The 17,482-nt window shown below is 37.3% G+C and overlaps 3 protein-coding genes across 9 annotated transcripts; 2 read left to right on the top strand and 1 right to left on the bottom strand.

Annotated features, from left to right (window-relative positions):
• Nucleotides 1–1,026: 1,026 nt before the first annotated feature.
• Nucleotides 1,027–6,442, top strand: LOC126586285 (cyclin-T1-3-like). 6 transcript variants are annotated; one of them, XM_050251093.1, is made up of 7 exons: nt 1,027–1,205; nt 2,140–2,373; nt 2,955–3,036; nt 3,644–3,781; nt 4,306–4,481; nt 4,567–4,718; nt 5,056–6,442. In XM_050251093.1, the coding sequence occupies exons 2-7, from the start codon at nt 2,147–2,149 to the stop codon at nt 6,027–6,029; spliced, it is 1,749 nt and encodes a 582-aa protein (XP_050107050.1). In that variant the 5' UTR covers nt 1,027–1,205; nt 2,140–2,146; the 3' UTR covers nt 6,030–6,442. The 6 variants fall into 6 exon arrangements, with proteins under 6 accessions (XP_050107050.1, XP_050107051.1, XP_050107052.1 ...); XM_050251094.1 differs by having other exon boundaries at nt 2,130–2,373; XM_050251095.1 differs by having other exon boundaries at nt 1,028–1,205; nt 2,052–2,373; nt 3,644–3,778.
• A 269-nt stretch (nt 6,443–6,711) lies between these two features.
• LOC126586283 (peptidyl-prolyl cis-trans isomerase CYP59-like) lies at nt 6,712–13,330 on the bottom strand. 2 transcript variants are annotated; one of them, XM_050251089.1, is made up of 16 exons: nt 13,262–13,330; nt 13,077–13,138; nt 12,602–12,708; nt 11,902–12,006; nt 11,653–11,770; nt 11,429–11,479; nt 10,704–10,795; nt 10,516–10,615; nt 10,158–10,280; nt 9,974–10,051; nt 9,834–9,880; nt 9,680–9,735; nt 9,346–9,386; nt 8,811–8,913; nt 7,760–7,895; nt 6,712–7,668 (listed from the first exon to the last, which is right to left on the bottom strand). In XM_050251089.1, exons 3-16 carry the CDS (start codon nt 12,697–12,699, stop codon nt 6,846–6,848), a joined length of 1,971 nt encoding a protein of 656 aa, XP_050107046.1. In that variant the 5' UTR covers nt 12,700–12,708; nt 13,077–13,138; nt 13,262–13,330; the 3' UTR covers nt 6,712–6,845. The 2 variants fall into 2 exon arrangements, with proteins under 2 accessions (XP_050107046.1, XP_050107047.1); XM_050251090.1 differs by having other exon boundaries at nt 6,712–6,877; nt 6,962–7,668; nt 13,077–13,321.
• A 324-nt stretch (nt 13,331–13,654) lies between these two features.
• On the top strand, nt 13,655–17,482 carry LOC126586292 (uncharacterized protein At4g15545-like). Its single transcript, XM_050251101.1, has 10 exons — nt 13,655–14,113; nt 14,780–14,848; nt 15,060–15,113; nt 15,273–15,324; nt 15,482–15,553; nt 15,815–16,072; nt 16,323–16,368; nt 16,457–16,535; nt 16,644–16,773; nt 17,137–17,482. Exons 1-9 carry the CDS (start codon nt 13,799–13,801, stop codon nt 16,734–16,736), a joined length of 1,038 nt encoding a protein of 345 aa, XP_050107058.1. The 5' UTR covers nt 13,655–13,798; the 3' UTR covers nt 16,737–16,773; nt 17,137–17,482.

Below are 17,482 nucleotides of genomic sequence, written 5' to 3'. Positions count from 1 at the left end.
TCGACGGAGGTTGAACCTCAACGTCGGGGGTGGTGAGAACCAAAGGGATTCGAGTGAATCCTACGAAAAACTCATGAAATTCTTCTAAAATTTAGAAGATTGTTGGTGAAAACGATGAGTTTTGTCCAAATCACACAACTGCCAGTTGTGTTTTCTTTGGAAAAGTCGACGAGGGAGACCTGGGCTTCAGGTCGAGGGTTCCAGATTGGGACGATGGTGCCTAAAACACACCGTTTGGTTATGGGCTTGCTGCCCTGAGATCCGTGGCTTGGGTTGGGCTCACTAAGGTGACGTAGGCTGCTGACGGCTCGGGTTTGCGGTTCAAGTGATGGGTTCGAAGTACCCTAAAAGTTTTTGATTTTTTTCTTTTCAATTAATTCAAGGCATGTTTAATATATAGTTTAATGAATGAACATATATTTGATGCAATTCATGGAAATATCAAATTCACATAATTCAATAATTATAGATATAATGCATACACAATTTTTGTAGAATCTAGAATTTGAAAAACATAAAGTTGGGTCATGCATTATGGTGAATGTTCATGCTATCAGGGTTGCAAAAATATCGAGATAAAAACCGTTGTTTTGGAAGAACCTAATTGTGTGATGATATTGGTGAACTAGTTTAATACAGAAAGCTTCCACGTTAGATTCTTAAGCGCAGCGGTAGGAACGTGTTGATAACGTGTGGTAGCCTATTTTATCTGACAAGGAAAGGGGGCCGGCGGTAGAGAGAGATTGAAGAGAGATGTATTTGTAGGGTTGTGTAGAAGAATGTGTAGAAGATGTGTTATCCCTCTACGCAATACCTTTATTTATAGTAATAAGAGAGATAAGAAATCCTTCTCCTCCAAGGAATACAAGTCCATATAGAAAAAAATAATTAGAATTAAATCTAATATAAGATTTACACAAACACACTTAAAAAAGAAGTTTATAACAAAAAAACAAATATTCTTTTTAAAAGAAAAAAGAGCAACGAGAAGTAGAAAAAAAAGAGGAAGTAAATAAAAAGGAACCAAAACCAAAACAGAAGACATGAAAGAGGAAAGCCCAAGGGTGGCCCTCGTAACGCTGAAACTTCGACCTCTCTCTCCCTCTTGCTCTCGCTCCACACTACGAAAACCTAACTTCGAAATTCAAATTGGGAAAATTCGCCAGCTTTCCTGCCCTACTGCTCTTCGTCTTCGTCAATTCAAGGTAACAATTCCTCGTTTAGCTTTGTTTTTTCCTTCTTTTCTGTTTCCACAATTCAATTCGATCCCACGAATCGTAGTATTTGATCCCTGTTTATTGTTTAAGCTAATTGTATGAAATTTAGGGTTGATTGCTACTTTACGCAAACTAAATATCGGGTCTTTTCTGTTTCGATTAGAAAAGTAATTTTTTTGGCGGAACTTGTGTGCGTATCTCTTTCCTTTTCCCTTCGCTAATTGGAAAAATTAGGGTTTTTGATAGTGCCCGTGTGATTATCAGCGATATATAATGACATAACTTATATCCTTATGTGGGTTTTAATTTATTAATTACTAGTATAAAAATTTAATGAATGTAACTTTTAAAAATATTTTCATTTTTTAATCTGGTTGTTTATTGAATGAGATGACAATGTACTAGTACACGGTTTCTTTAGCAGGTTTTTTTATTTTTATTTTTTATTTCTGGGTACTTGTTGGTCTCTGTGAAGCTTAGAAGATTATTAGTGATAAGGAATTTATGTATAAATCTGTTGTATAGTAATTATCTGGTTTTCTTTTGCATTTTCTGAAAGTAAATAGTTATTTTTATCCTGGAAATTTGTTTTGATCCTGGAAGTGGATGAATAGTTAGTTTGATCCTGGAACTTCGTTTTCCATAAAATTTGGTTTGCTTTTGAAATCCAAAACACAAGTAATGCTAATAAACAAAACTTGGAAGAATAATACCATCGAGATGCTTCCTTATTCATGAAAAAGTAACACGTGTTCAGATCTTGCTTTTTCTTTATTAAAGTTTGTGATACTATTACGATACTTTTCCTGACATATGTTGATGATCTGTTGGCAGGAATATTCTATAATTTGTGATTTAGTCTTCACAGTTTCAGCACTGAACTGATGAACTGTCTATGTCATTTATGTTAAGTGGTGAACAGAGTATATATGGCTTCTTTCTTGTCTGGTGATTCCTCTAATTATGGAATGAGTGAAGGTGGTTCCTATAAACACACTCATGACATATCAGATGAAGGAGCCAATTGGTACTTTTCCAGGAAGGAAATTGAAGAAAACTCTCCATCTAAACGAGATGGCATTGACTTAAAAAAAGAGGCATATCTGCGCAAGTCATACTGTACTTTTTTACAAGACCTGGGGATGAGACTTAAAGTGTGAGTAAGCCTTTTCCATAAATTGCTTTTCCTTAACTTTTTATCTTTAAACTAAGTGTTATTGTTGTTTGATTGTCATTCTATGTTTTTTATGTAAACCATTGTGCATCTTCCTCTATTATACCCTGTTGAAAAGGAATTGCTAATGGGTCTAGCTTTGGTTGTGGATGAGAGCTTTGCTGTTTCAGTGCCCGAATATATTTATAACATACAATGTTAGTTAACCGGACAAAGTCAGTAATTGTGTTTTCTGACACCTAGCGGAAGATTATTATATTCTGTATATGTAGTATGTACATGCGAAAAATTAGGTAGGTTTTAAAGGGCTAGTCATCAGCACTGAAATTTCTATGCCTTAAAGGGCTAGTCAAAATGCTTTTTAACTTCTAAAACGGAAATATTGAATTCAATCTTACTCAATATTTTGGTATTGAACTTTACGAGCATGTTAGTTATTGTAACTGAGTATCATTGTAGTTCTCCTACTGAATACTAGATTTAAGACCATTTTCTTTTGTGACTTCAATTCTACCACGTAATTTATGATAATAATTTCTGATCCTGAACATTTTCTTATGCAGACCTCAGGTAACAATTGCGACAGCCATAATTTTCTGCCACCGATTCTTCCTTTGCCAATCCCATGCAAAGAATGATAGATGGGTGAGTATGAGCAACCTTGAATGGCCCCCAACCCCTACAGTTTCTTATATCTAAGTTATCTTTAAACTTATATGTAATGCATTGTGTGCCTGTTTCATAATTCACACACTAACATGCGCACCCACGCACACTAACACACCCACAGAGGCCCCATAAAGGATCTCGTCTGTCAGGATTTGAGAGGCTGTTCAAACAGCCCCTCACAAGTCATATTCTGTAAAATAGGGTCCTTTTGATGTTATGTGTGTGTGCGTGTGTAGCAGTCACAAGTGTTTGTGGTACCCAATGAGGAAGTAAGATGTTTATCCCCACATATATTCTTACTGGTAGTCATTTGTGAGTGTCTCAAAAGAATGAAAACCTGAGTCTGCTTGGATTATGCTTTTCATATTTATGGGATTTTTTTATGTTGGGTATACTATAATTCCCGAAAGTACATGACATGAACAGCAAGGTTTAAGGTCATACTTAAACATATGACTTTAGGTCATATTCTAAGTTGAAATGCACAAAGTTCTCATCTAACAAGTAATAGGAAAATGACTTCTAATATCGAAAAAAGGGAAGTTTTTTTCACTTCACTAAATTCTGTTATACTGTTATGCAGACCATCGCAACGGTGTGTATGTTTCTTGCTGGGAAGGTTGAAGAAACTCCCAGGCCGCTGAAAGATGTTATTCTTGTCTCATATGAAATTATTTATAAAAAGGATCCTGCGGCAGTTCATAGAATCAAGCAAAAGGCAGTTATCAACTTATCACTCTAGTTCTTGTACCTGCCATTGCTCTACTTTATCAATAAAAAACATTTATTTGATGTTACTGATTTTACTTGTTTAGGTCTTCGTAATTTTTTTATATGTAATCCTGATATGTGAACCATTATTCTTCTTCTTTATTGTTTCCCCCAAGTTCGCAGCTGCTTACTATCAGCCCTCAGGTTATAACATATCCAAGTGCCTACTTACCTCTATAGGTTAAGTACAAAGACTCTGCATGCCCATGTTGCAATAGTAATGTGGAGTCAGCGCTAAATCACCTAGATTGAAAATCAACTTGCTTTTCCTCCTGTCTACTTCTCACCTCCACGTTGCTTTTCCATTTTCTTAATATTTCTTTTATCCAAAGAACATACTTTTGGATGTTCCCCAGATATGTGCACTCTATCCAAATCCAATATTTAGTTTATTGTTTGTTTTGTAATGCAATTACGTTTCTATTATTCTGTGTAACTGTTTAGTTTATTCATACATTTGCAACGATCATGCAGGAGGTATATGAACAGCAGAAAGAATTAATTTTACTCGGAGAGAGGGTTGTTCTTGGAACCCTTGCTTTCGATTTTAATGTACACCATCCATATAAACCCCTGGTTGAGGCAATAAAGAAATTCAAAGTAGCTCAAAATGCCCTTGCCCAAGTTGCATGGAATTTTGTAAATGATGGGTATGGATCTCTTAGTTCATTTGTCATTCTTGTTCTTGGCCTTTCTTCAGTTTCTTCTTGCTTGAACTTGGAATGTGGCATGCAGACTTCGGACATCACTTTGCTTGCAATTTAAGCCCCACCACATTGCGGCTGGTGCCATTTTTCTTGCTGCTAAGTTCCTCAAAGTAAAGCTTCCATCAGATGGCGAGAAGGTCTGGTGGCAAGAGTTTGATGTCACCCCACGCCAATTGGAGGGTGGGTGTCCTTGTTTTATTTCAATTACTGATGCTACAGAGCAATCAAAATTGTCCTTTGCCATCCTCTTTTTCTTCATCTGATGAATATACTCCATCACTCTTCACTCTTCCATTACTTCTGGCCCTTTTATTCTTTGTGTCAATCAGTGTCAAACCAATCAATAACACAGAGAAAATGCTTCGGAGAGTAGTGAATTCTCTCCTTCTCTCCCCACCTCCTACCTTTGTAAAATTCTTGTGATCATGTCTAAATTATTAAATAGGATTCTTTTTGAATATGGTGGTATGAGTTTTATTATGCTGATATGAGTTCTAATTGACAATTATTTCTGCAGAGGTTAGCAATCAAATGCTGGAACTATATGAACAAAATCGGTTACTGCCTTCCAATGACGTTGAAGGAAGTTCAGTGAGTGGTGCTATTCATCAGGCTTCTGCAAAACCTACGACCAGCAATGATGAACAAGCAACAGGCAACAGTCATTTGCATGCTGGAGTTACAAGACCTGGGACCTCAAAGCTAGCATCGAGGCAAGGGGGTGAGCAGTCATATGCTGAGAATGGTGGACCTGCTAGAACAACCCAAAGTCAAAATAATGACTACAGAAATGCTGAATTGAAAAGTGCCGCAGAGCAGAATATGGATGCTGAACTTCAACCCCCTGAAGCGCCACTGCACCAGGAAAAGGTGGGTGAAGCTCATGTATCAAGGTTTGTATCAGAGGGACATAGTGAAGATGGTCAAGAAAGAGAGAGCAATGTCGGGAAAGGTGAAACAAGGGAAGGACGGGAACCAAAGGACAAACATTTTGGCCGAAATCTGGATAATAGGCAAAGTGCACACGGCCGATCACCTCAGGAAGCTATAAAAAAAATTGACAAGGACAAGGTAAGGGCAGCACTTGAGAAACGAAGGAAAGCTGTTGCCGATGTCACTCGAAAGACAGATTTTCTGAATGAGGATGATTTGATTGAGAGAGAACTGGAAGATGGTATTGAACTGGCTTCAGGGAGTGAGAAAAACAAGCGGGACCGGAGGCAAAGCTGGCCGAAGCCCTCAAATAGACCAGAACATGGAGATGGACCACATTTAAACAATATAGAAGAAGGTGAGGTATCGGCACTTGGTTCAGGGCAAGTATTTCATTCACCCAAGTCAAGCAGTCGCAAGAGAAAGGCAGGAAGCCCACCAGATGATCACCGTAATCACCGCAATCACAGTGATTATACAGATGATCGTAACAGAGTGGGCCGGGTTGGACACACAGAAAGAGATAACAAAAGGCATTCACAGGAGAATCATGTGTGAAGTTGTACTTCACGTCCGCTGCTTGCCCCGAGGATTTGATTCAATTCTCATTTTCTGTTCACGTCCAAGATTATCGCGATTTCTTTGGTGATGATCATGGGTAGATCGTTTGATGTTTTTGACCTACTTCCATGTATACTACGTCCTCGGCCGTTCAGAAATATCGAAGAGGCTGATCTAAGCCCCAAAAGGACTCTAGCTAAAAGGTTCCTTTTGAATCTCATGTCTTACCAAACAAGTTTGGATGTAAACTCTGTACGATAGGTTAGATGATGCTAATTTTATTGTAGAATCATAGCAGTAAAAGTAGAGAAGAAACCCTTTTGGATATTCTGTGTAGACAGTTCGGTTGCTATATCTATTGAAACTCCTGTCACTGGAATTAAATTGAATGAATATTTGTTCTTTTGCTAGATCACAGTTAAACGTTATTTTTCTGCTTAAACTCGGTAAATGAGAGCCGTTATTTGCACTTCAAAAAGTTATTTGCACTCCACTCCCTTGAATGCAAGATAAGGGGAGCGCGAGATGATTTTTACAGTGTCAATAATTATTCTGTGTTTAATTCTAAATGGCGGGGATTAAAAATTTAATACCAAACACAATTTCCTTTCTCTGTTAAAAAAGTTCATGATATTTCATTCTTCCCTCGTGATTTGATTCAAAAGTTCAGACACAGACCTAAATCCCAAATCCAAAATTTTTATAATTTGTTTGGTAGAAAAGTACACTCCTACAAAAAGAAAAACATGTCTGAAGCAACATTCGGAGGTTAAAATTATACATCTCGTGCCATTTCTCGGAATCAAGATGTCATCATCGCCTTCTATGTTCTCTTTCCCTTGTACCTCTATGGGCATCAACATCTGCACTTCTTTTCTTATGGACTGGGTCGTCTCTCTTGTCTCGACATTCACCATCTACATATCTACCTCTATGGGCATCAACATCTGCACTTCTTTTCTTATGGACTGGGTCGTCTCTCTTGTCTCGACGTTCACCATCTACATATCTCTTTTTATACTCTGTTTCATCCCTCCTCTCTACACTGCTCTTTCTATAATCTCCACTGTCACTACTCCGTCCCGCTAGTCTATCACTGTCTGCACTCCTCTTTCTGTAATTTACGTCACCCCTCTCACCATCATCTGCATATCTCTTTCCACTCTCCCGCTGATCGACCTTATTATCTATGTTTCTCTGCCTCTCCTTGTGATTCTCTCTATCACTGTCTGTACTCCTCCTGTAGTCTTTGTCACCCCTCCTGTCTGCATAGATACCATCATCTGCATCTCTCTTTCTGCTCTCACGCTGATCTGTCTTGTCATCTGTGTCTCTTTGTCTGTCCTTACGCCTATCTCTATCCCTTCCCTCTTCAGGATGATCTCGACCACTTCTGCTTCCACTGGATCGATTTGCTTTACCGTCTTGACTTGAATCCTCTCTGTACCCTCTACTTCTGTCACTGTGCCTATCCCTATAACTTGAGTCTTTGTTTTCTCGATCCCTATGCCTTGGTTCCTCGGAACTCCGCCTATTCATCCTTTGTTTCTCAACTCCGTGGTCATTATTGTGACCTTGACTTCTCTTTTCTTGCCTCGGAATTTCCGGAGTGTCTCCATCAAATACCATATCATAACTACAAGAAACATTTCATATCAGAAATATAAAACGTGTGTGTTTGACATGCGTGAGAGAGAGAGAGAGAGAGAGCATGCAAGATTACCAACCTAGAGTTCTTGCCGCCACCACGCTGTCCATTATCATCCTTCAATATGTACTTTTGAGGTTGCTGTGTGTTGGCAGGATCACCAGTGCAATCCTTGGCAATGTGATCAAGTGCACCACATTTGAAGCACCCTTTGCCTACAGCCACAAAAAATAAAACTTGATAAACTCCCAGGTATTCGAACTAGAGGATAAAAAATTCAATACAATTTCAAATACAGGATACCTTTTTGACGATAAATCCAGGAATTTTACTAAAACCAATGATAATGTAGCATATTCTTTCCAATAAAAAGACATCCAAGGAATTTGCTAAAACATTTATTTTATCCAATTTCCTCTTTAATTACCGTATTTTAATTCTTTTACTCATAAAATCATGACCAGAAACCCAACTCCAAACCATCTAGGTGCCCTGGAGCATGTAAGCTTATCTATTTTGATCTGTCAGCAGAGTAACTGTTACTCACTCAGGTAGTTATCAATCAAATATAAGTTGCATGAAACTTACCCCTTTAAAACGATGATTGATCCAAGACATTACTAACTCATTTCAAATTTAGAAGTTTACATAATTTTGCTTTGTATTTTTCCACTAACAACTAGGCTGATACATTGACCTTTACTAAGAATGAAACAACTTCTGGATATGGACCCCGAAGGATATTCCATCATGCAAGAAAACACACTTGAGCAACCTATTACAGATATGTCACTTCTACAATCGATTTTTCACAACTATGACATACGAAGTTAATGTTATTTATTTCACAGCACAACAAACTAGTCCATATGTTGGCTAAGTTGATTTTCATAGGTCCACTTCAATTTTGCCACAGGTAGGCCTAACTGATTATGATAGTCATAAAAATAAAAAAAGAACGAGAGAACAATAACACATACTGAACAGAACAAACAATAGCATACAGAAAGACGTACAAAACATTCCTATGAATAGCAGTTGATTAAACAAGCTTCATCTGAGCACACAGTGAAAAAATGGACAAAAAGAAACCAAGCATATATGTTTTCCGCATGCTTCAAAATCTGTACCTTTGCCCTTTTGATCTTTGCGCCTGTACTGGGACCACAGTTTTGCAACACTTTGACTAAAATCCACGTGTATTCTCCGGTCATCAATCAAAGCATTATCCATCTACCAAAAAGAAGTCATATAAGACGAGAAATATAGCACATATTCAAATAATTGCACTCTATTTTTTAAAGGAACTGCATCCATATGAGAAGCCAAAAATATTCAGCAAGATTTACGTAACCTCTGCAACAAGAATTTTTGCAATCCTAACTTGAAAGGACTATCTGAGCATGCCTTAAAAATACATGTGGAAATGCAACAGAAAGGATATTAAATCTATAGAGCAAAGCAGAAAAATGACAAAGGGGTTTGTTGGTAGGGCAACAAAGTTTGTCTTTTCCCCATGATCATAACTACAAGATTTCAATCATAATGAACTCTATAAAAGTTGTTACTCACTACAGCTAAGAACTAAAATAAGAATCAAATGGCCGGAGCATCAACTAGGATAGCCAGGCATGGAAGCAGGAAATGTATATTAGATCACAGTACCTTAAAATATGCTTGTTCGCATGCTTCTCTGGTCTCAAATTCTGGCATTACAAATGTCATAGTGATTAGGTTTTGTCCTCAGAAATGTGAATATTCATTCAAAAACTTTAAAAGGAGATTAAATAGAAAGAACAAAAGCAGGACAAAGAGCGTTATAGTACTTAAGGTTCATGGTTGAGCATTAAATTGTGAACAGAATTTAAAAGGACAGAAATTTTGGTCGGAACTCATCAAACAAAGGTGCTAAAACCCTACATTTTCCAGCATAACAGTTAAGAGATGGTGTATTTCCTACTACAAACAGAAAATAAGGAATCAAATATAATATACTCACCTATGAATGCATAGCATAAGCTATCTCCAGTCTTGAAATCACGGATTATATCAGCCCTGCCATCATTCACATATCATTACATACACAGCTTTGCAATCCATAACCCACCAACCCCAAAGCCTACTAATAATTAACAAACAAGATCAATACTTACGCTTGAACAGTTCCAAAACGCGAAAAAATTGTGTGCAAGTCCTCATCCTGCATAGAAAGCACCAGAGCAAAAATTATACGAACCACTCCGCATGTTAAAACCATGAAAGAGGAATCGGGGAAAAGAAGAGAGCTACTTACTTCAGTGACTGGATTCAATTTACAAACAAATAGCACATTGTCGGGAGGTTTTATCTCAACATCAGGAATATCCCCAATCTGTTATACAGATATGACAAGCAAAATGGCAAAAGAGGATTAACATGTGATTGCACAACAGCACACTCTGAAACTAGAAGAATGGGATTATGATTGAGGTGCTTACACTCTCAAGTACAACCGCACTGGAATGTGCGTCTTTGGCACGAAGACGCTCTTCAAGTTCTAGTGGACCTAGTTGTTCATCCAGAGGAACCCAGTCATCTTCAAGCCGCACATTATCATCAACCTAGTCAAGAGGGAGATGAGTAAGACCATTGTTAATTTTTTTAATGTATATTAATGGTTAGCTTGTATCCAAACAACTTAAGCTTTTGGGAATGGTTGTAAATTAACAAACTTTATGCTACAGATCCGCAACCATGATTTCAAGTGTCATGAGTAATTTATTTCTCATCTTTATCTTCATTTTGGATATCAGAGTGTCCGATAGATATGGAATAACAATGGAAATTAGTCACTACCTCATCCCTTGGTTTTCCTTCAGGGGAGGCGTCGGGAATTAACTCAGCTAGTTGTGAAGGATCATCAAAAGGATCATCCAATATGTAAGTATGTTTGATTCTGCTAACACAAATAAATATGACAGTGTCAATCTAGCTTGAGACAAGCAGGAAGTGAAAAACATATGCAAGGAAAAACAGGAACTGACCGGATATTCTTATAGGGTCTGTTGTTCTCATCCACATAAGCCTCATTGATCCTTGTCAATGTCTCAAATCCCTCTGCTATCTCACCAAAAATCTGCAATAACATACATTCCTTGAGTAATGCCGGACATCAAACAAAAAACAAAAGAGAAAAATCCCTACTAGCAGAAGGCAGGGGAGAAGACGTAGCTTGGCTTATACTTGAAATTACCAAACCAAAAAGACTATAATTATCCATTTTCTTTTGGGTTATTTAGGGTAGAAAAACTAAATAATCACCAGACATGCATACACCATCTGCTTACATATTTTATTGGAAGACGGTATCTACTATCATAGATATATCTAATACACCCTATATAAACGCACAAGGAAGGATAATCATGTAAACCCATCAATCAGAGAGAGGACTATTGCACAGGAAAAATCGTATACTCACGTATGAAACACAAACTCATAAGCACCTATGCATAGGAAGGTGATAAAAAATTTCAACTCTCCACATTAAGTCAGTGCATCAGTTAATTGACATCCCTCTCCTACTACCCGGCATTTATCAACCAGATGTAGCAACTAAGAAATATTGCTAATTTTTTTATACATTATATTCTTGAAGACATTTAGACTGGGAAAACTATCGTATATGCCATATAGTTGACAAAGTTGGGTAAACAAAATTCCAAGACATACAGTTGTAAAAGATTGGTAGATGGGACTGGAGACTTACTGTGTGCTTTCCATCAAGATAGTCTAGATCATCACGCAATGTCAAGTAGAACTGGAAAAAAAAAAGTAATCAGTGCATCACCACAATGTTATTGAAAATGAAAAGTTCACCATCCAAAAAGCATAAGTTTAAAAAAATACACAACTCAACTAAATGAAACCCTATTCTCAATAAGATTAATGCAGGGAAAACAAACTTATACCAGCAAAGCAATAATCTTATACCTGAGAAGCATTGAGATTCTCTCCCGCACTAGCCATTGCAACCGTGCCTGTCTTAGAATGCTTCAAATCAAGATGAATCTCATCATTGAAAAAGCGCGCCTGATCACCATATAAAAATCTGAAGGTAGAACATGGTGCAAGGTGAGTTCAAGTGTAGACAGAAGAGAAAAACATTTAAATATTTCAGCATAACTAAAAGATTCTATGTGAGATATGCATAGTGCGAAACAGAGTGTGCAGATTCCTTACTTGTAGACGGAATCGCCACCAGAACCCGTTCCAGTTGGGTCACCAGTCTGTGCAGTAAAATCCTTCTGAACCGTGTGAAAAAGACACCCATTATAATACTTTATCCTGAATCAATATATAGGTTAAAAAAAAGAGGCAAAAAATAGTAATGAGATGATATTCTAAAATAGAAATAAAAACTACAAAACCACTGATTCATAATTAAGCTAGGTTCTAAATAAAAATTCAATTCCAAAGAACCATAACAATGGTGTACCAAAAATTCTGAGGCAAGTAAGATACTTTATGAAATCAACAAATATCTGTAAAAATGTGTAAGCAATTCACACTATAACCTAGTAATTGAACATGGCCGAGTAGAATCTCAAAACTCAACAAATATTGGAAAATCCTCTACAAAAAAAAAAAAAAAAAAAAAACAAAAAGAAAAAAAGAAAAAAAAGAAATCAACATTAACCCACTTTTACTTTCTCAAAGTTCATATATCCATAGCTGAAGTAAAAAAGATTGTTGATTGCTCAAAAAATATACGAAATTTGACCCAATAAAAAGGAAACTCAGGCCATAACTATTAATTTATTTGCAAAGCTTCTTACTTTTTAGCTGAAATAACAAAGACATGCCCTCAATCAACACAACATAAACTAAAAAATTTTAACACGATTAATTAGATGGTAATTAGGAGTGAAGATAGACTTACTTGCAGAGCTTCAAGAAGTTTTTACAAGTCAGAGGGCACTTGTCTGTATGCAAATCCACAACTATCTCTCCTAAGCTTGTCACTATAAGCACTGACATGGTCTCTCACTGCATTCAACCAAACTTTTCAATCCGTGTTTTTCGATAACAATTGAAGCTAAGCTGAAAACCTACTGATGCAAATCACACTACATATAGCCGAAAAATTCAAATTGGGCCAAATTTTATCCGAAACTTACATATAGCCGATAAATAATTTCCTAATATGTTTTCAATTTTTCATTCTAGAACAGAAATTGAGCACTTACATATCGAAAACAAACCCGAAAAAATTCATTACCTTGATATTAGATTGAAACTCTAACATCCCAATATTGCATTACAATAAAAGAAACCCCAAAAGACTATAGCTTTGACCTCCCACATTGAAAAAAGATCCTTTAAATCGAAAAATAACAGTTAGGTTTCTTACAAACCTTTCGATTTCCTTCGTTGAAGCTGCCTGATTGAAGATTGAAGTGATGTTCCCGTAATCCTTCTGCGATGTAACGACAGAGAAGGAGAAGAAATGAGGAATAAGATAAAACCTAAACCCAACAGGTAAGCAACACAAATTTTGCGGGAAATTTTACGATTGAAATGGGGGGTCTGAAGAACTCACTCGATTCTTCGAGCTACGTCCCAAGCAATTGGAACAGTGAGGGAGAGAGAGAGAGAGAGAGAGAGAGAGGGGTCTGGGTACAAAGTTTGTTTTAATTTGGGGCCAAAATATAAAAAGCTTTGTTTAACCCAAATACTATTGGACCCAGATAGTATTGGGCTCAGATACTATTGGGCTTATGTGTTTAACCCAAATACTATTGGGCCCAATAATAGTGGGCTTATGTGTTTCAAGCCTAATGTTTGTTTGGATTTTGGAGGGAAACCCAACGCAAATTTCGAAATAAGACAGCGACCCCGAAAAGGCAAAAATTGTGCTGAAAAAAAGGAAACAAATTTAAGAAATAAATAAAAAAAGAAACGAAAAGGAAAGGCCGGAGGGTGGGAATTTATTCAAAATTAATAAAATGAAATAAAAAAATAAATAATAATTGCCGTTGCACCCAATGTGATATTTGAAGAAGGAAAATTCAATCGAAATTAAGCCAACAACCGCAACCACCGCGCGAAGATTCGAGAGTCGGAGGAGGAGTCAGCTATGTCGCAGGGCAGTGGAACCGTTGTCGTCGTCGGCGGTGGTGGTGGGGGTGACGGGGGGCTGGAGTTTCAGCTGCCGGACGAGATCTTATCGGTTATACCGAGCGACCCGTACGACCAGCTGGATCTGGCGCGGAAGATTACGTCCATGGCCATAGCGTCTAGGGTTTCGAAGCTGGAGTCTGAGATGGGGAAAATGAGGCAGAAGCTCCAGGACAAAGATAGGGTTGTGTTTGAGCTGGAGGAAAGGGTTTCCCGCCTCCAGCACGCCAACCACGAGGCTGAGTCTCGCCTGAGAATTGCCCTGGATGAGAATGTAAGCATTTCAACCCCCAATTTTCCGTATTTTTTTAAATTTATCTGCTTTTGTCTTTTGAATTTGATATTTAGGAGTTTTCCCCCAAATTTTTGTTTTTTTTATGTATTGTTTTGGCTGCTGAAAATTGATCGAAGTTTAAGAGAAGGAAGAAAATTTAATCTTTCTTTGTCTTTTGGGCGTGGGGAAAGGAAGGTGGTTGAGGGTTATCACAGTAGTCGTCTATCCTTTTCAATTAGCATCAAGTGATTTGACCAAAAAATTAGTATCCGCGAAATGTAAGACCTTGCCTCTGAATTTGATTCCGGTCAGAGTTTTTGGTTGGTTGGTTGCGGAGTGAATTGGTCGGAATTGTTAGAATTCATTTATTGTTTGTAATAAACATGCACATGAGTTTCTTTGGATTTGGTTTGTTGAAGAAATAGTAATTTACTAATGCATTTATCAGAGTTACATCAACTTGTTGTAACAGTCGGTAAGGCGGATGCATCTTTTTGCTGTATTACTGTCTCTAGAAACAAAAGAATAGTACTGTTCAAGATTTGTGCAACTTTTTTCCTCGCAAACTTTATATCCTCGGCAATGAATGGTGCATCACCTTTGAGTTTCATGTTGAAACAAACTTGCATTAGTTGTGACTTTGTTACGTTCTTGTTGTTTATGAAGTTGAAGGTTTCCAAGGAACGAGATTCATTGGCATTGACTACAAAAAAGCTCAGCCGTGATTTAGCAAAGGTGCGATTTGTTATTTGTTTAAAGGATGAGGCTTTTTTCTTTGTTGTTCAAGGATATCCTAATGTATGCACTATTCTTGTTGTGAAATTGAAGTTAACTCATAATTTATTTCCTTGTTCCTTCATCCTTCCACCTATCGTTATACTGCAAACGTATTTTCATTCTTGTAGCATGTTAACCTATGGACTGACTTTTTTATCCCTGTTAACAGTTGGAGACATTTAAGAGACAACTAATGCAGTCACTGAATGATGATAACGGATCCGTAAGCACTTCAGCTTATCCGCTTATGGTTTCTTATTATATATTTGGAAAATCTAAGTCTGTTATTTTTCTTCTAGTGATGGAGGTTTTCATGTGGATCTTTGTATTCTTGTTTATTTTTTCTTTATTCAACTCATTCGCTATATTTTCCGTTTTATAGCCAGCTGAAACTGTTGATATTGGCACAGTTCCTAAGGCATATCCTGAAAAGGGTACGGTATCTTTGACTTGATGAAGTGCTCCATAGTTTTCTGCAATAAATCAATGATGTTTAGCAATTTTTTCCCCAATGGTGTAGGTTCTAACTTTGCTTCTTGTATTTCCTTTCATTTGGCGGTTAACATGGATTGTTTCTCTGTTCTGCTACAGATGAGGAGACAAATGTCTACACTGGACAATATTCCTCAAGTGGTTCCACAGATAAGGGAGCAACTGATGAAGGTATATAATCTGACTCTACCCTCCATGGACCTCTATCCTGCCTGTGTGCTACCTGTTAGAACAAGTAACATTGCAAAACACATTTCCGAGGTATATTTTTTGTTGCATTAGAAAAGAACATATGAACATATGAGGACCATGAGGTGGGTGATTAATGAATTTTTTTCCTAGTACTTCTACCTAAATTATCTCAATTTGTTATTATGAAGTAGCAGATTCAAATATTATTCAGTTATTCTTTTTACCGAAACTCATTGACAGCCTTGAAGAATTCTGGTCAAGGATTTTCTCTGACTCCATATATCACTCCGCGGCTTACTCCAACTGGAACTCCAAAGATTATTTCCACAAGTGGGTCACCTAGAGGGTATTCTGCCATTTCTTCTCCTCAGCAATCCTCTGGTGCCACATCTCCCCAAAAACCCGCCTATAAAGAACGGAGTTCATTTTCTTCATGGTACTCGTCAAGCCAGCAGTCATCAGCAGCAAACTCTCCACCTCGTGGACGTTCACATTCAGGTTTGGAATTCATTCTTTCATCTGAATTTGGGAATCTCTGGTTCTCTGTGGCCTGTTTTATCATTTGCCACAAATATGGGATTATGCCTCGAAACCAACCCCTCCCCCCTCTTACTCCAAAAGTAAAAATTTCTGTGTCTGTCTGTACAACAGTCTGTTGTTGATAAAAGTATATGAACACTCTCTTCTACTATGTTGAATTATCTTTTGGAATTAAAACTCTTCATCTTCTGCATTGCAAATTTGGTAGGGCGTACTCCTAGAATTGACGGAAAAGAGTTCTTTCGTCAAGCCAGGTTGGTACAATTAATGCAATTCCTGTGTACTGTTACTGATTTGTTCCTATGGCCCTTCATAGACTGATCTAAATATACTGCAATACAGGAGCCGTCTATCATATGAGCAGTTCAGTGCATTTCTGGCTAACATCAAGGAACTAAATGCTCATAAGCAAACCAGAGAGGTAAAGCACTAGTCAATTGTTTGATGGTTTACCAAATGATACAACTAAACATCTAGAAGACCATTGTTTACCAAAGTAGTTAAAATTTTGTGTACATATCTTTTTCAGGAAACTTTAAGGAAAGCAGAAGAAATATTCGGGACTGATAACAAAGATCTTTATTTATCATTCCAAGGACTGCTTAACCGCAATATACACTAGCATTTACATTACAGTTGCTTGGTACTGATAATAATCGGTATGTCTACCTTAGTTTCTCTCTCTCTGCTTTCATATCTGTGTGTGCACATGCTAGCCATATTGATGTAAAATATACAATATGGGGCTCCAGACATCATTGTTATGAGTTGCATGAGATGGCAGACCGTTTATGCCTCAAATTGACCTGTGACAATGGACAATGTATGGGCCCTTAATAACAAAAATCAGTTATCTTTGACTTTTCTAAGTCGTGAAATCCATAAGTGATGGGTTTTATGCCTTTGAGTTTTCATTATTTTAAAAATACACCACCGATGTTTATCCTTCTGAATTATCCTGTATGTTGAGTTCATCATTGGGCCCTGTCAATGAAGACAAACTATCAAGTTCTTTTTGACAGGTTGTGCAAAAGTTGTTTGCAGATTCCTTTGTTAGGCTGTGGGTTGAGCTTGTTCTTGGCTACTTTGGTCCTTTGGATGGAAGGTCCATGGGTTGTCCTCTGAGGCATATCAATTTTTGAGATGTAATCAACATCGAGTTGAGTTCCAGCAAACTAGAGTAAGGTTTTGTAGGCTTGAGAATGTCATAGAATGCAGGTATGCTATGTAAATAATTGCTTTATCGTTCAGATTATACCTGCTTGTTCATTTGAAACAGAACTAATTGACATTACCTTTTTGCGGTTGTCATTTGTTGACCTTGGATGTAAAGTTGGAGCTCTCTTTATTAGATTGAAAATTGCAATA

The sequence above is a fragment of the Malus sylvestris genome, chromosome 10 (assembly GCF_916048215.2).
Source record: "Malus sylvestris chromosome 10, drMalSylv7.2, whole genome shotgun sequence".
NCBI lineage: Eukaryota > Viridiplantae > Streptophyta > Magnoliopsida > Rosales > Rosaceae > Malus > Malus sylvestris.
Note: the sequence above shows the minus strand (reverse complement) of the source record. Positions and strands in the feature narration are given on the sequence as shown.

Coding starts and splice junctions, on each gene's coding strand:
- LOC126586285 (XM_050251093.1), top strand. CDS start 2,147: ATGGCTTCTTTCTTGTCTGGTGATTCCTCTAATTATGGAATGAGTGAA. Junction 2,374..2,954: donor CTGGGGATGAGACTTAAAGT/GTGAGTAAGCCT, acceptor TTTCTTATGCAG/ACCTCAGGTAACAATTGCGA. Junction 4,482..4,566: donor TGGAATTTTGTAAATGATGG/GTATGGATCTCT, acceptor TGTGGCATGCAG/ACTTCGGACATCACTTTGCT.
- LOC126586283 (XM_050251089.1), bottom strand. CDS start 12,699: ATGTCAGTGCTTATAGTGACAAGCTTAGGAGAGATAGTTGTGGATTTG. Junction 10,616..10,703: donor AGACCCTATAAGAATATCCG/GTCAGTTCCTGT, acceptor TTGTGTTAGCAG/AATCAAACATACTTACATAT. Junction 9,387..9,679: donor CTTATGCTATGCATTCATAG/GTGAGTATATTA, acceptor TTGTAATGCCAG/AATTTGAGACCAGAGAAGCA.
- LOC126586292 (XM_050251101.1), top strand. CDS start 13,799: ATGTCGCAGGGCAGTGGAACCGTTGTCGTCGTCGGCGGTGGTGGTGGG. Junction 14,114..14,779: donor GAATTGCCCTGGATGAGAAT/GTAAGCATTTCA, acceptor TTGTTTATGAAG/TTGAAGGTTTCCAAGGAACG. Junction 14,849..15,059: donor TCAGCCGTGATTTAGCAAAG/GTGCGATTTGTT, acceptor CCCTGTTAACAG/TTGGAGACATTTAAGAGACA.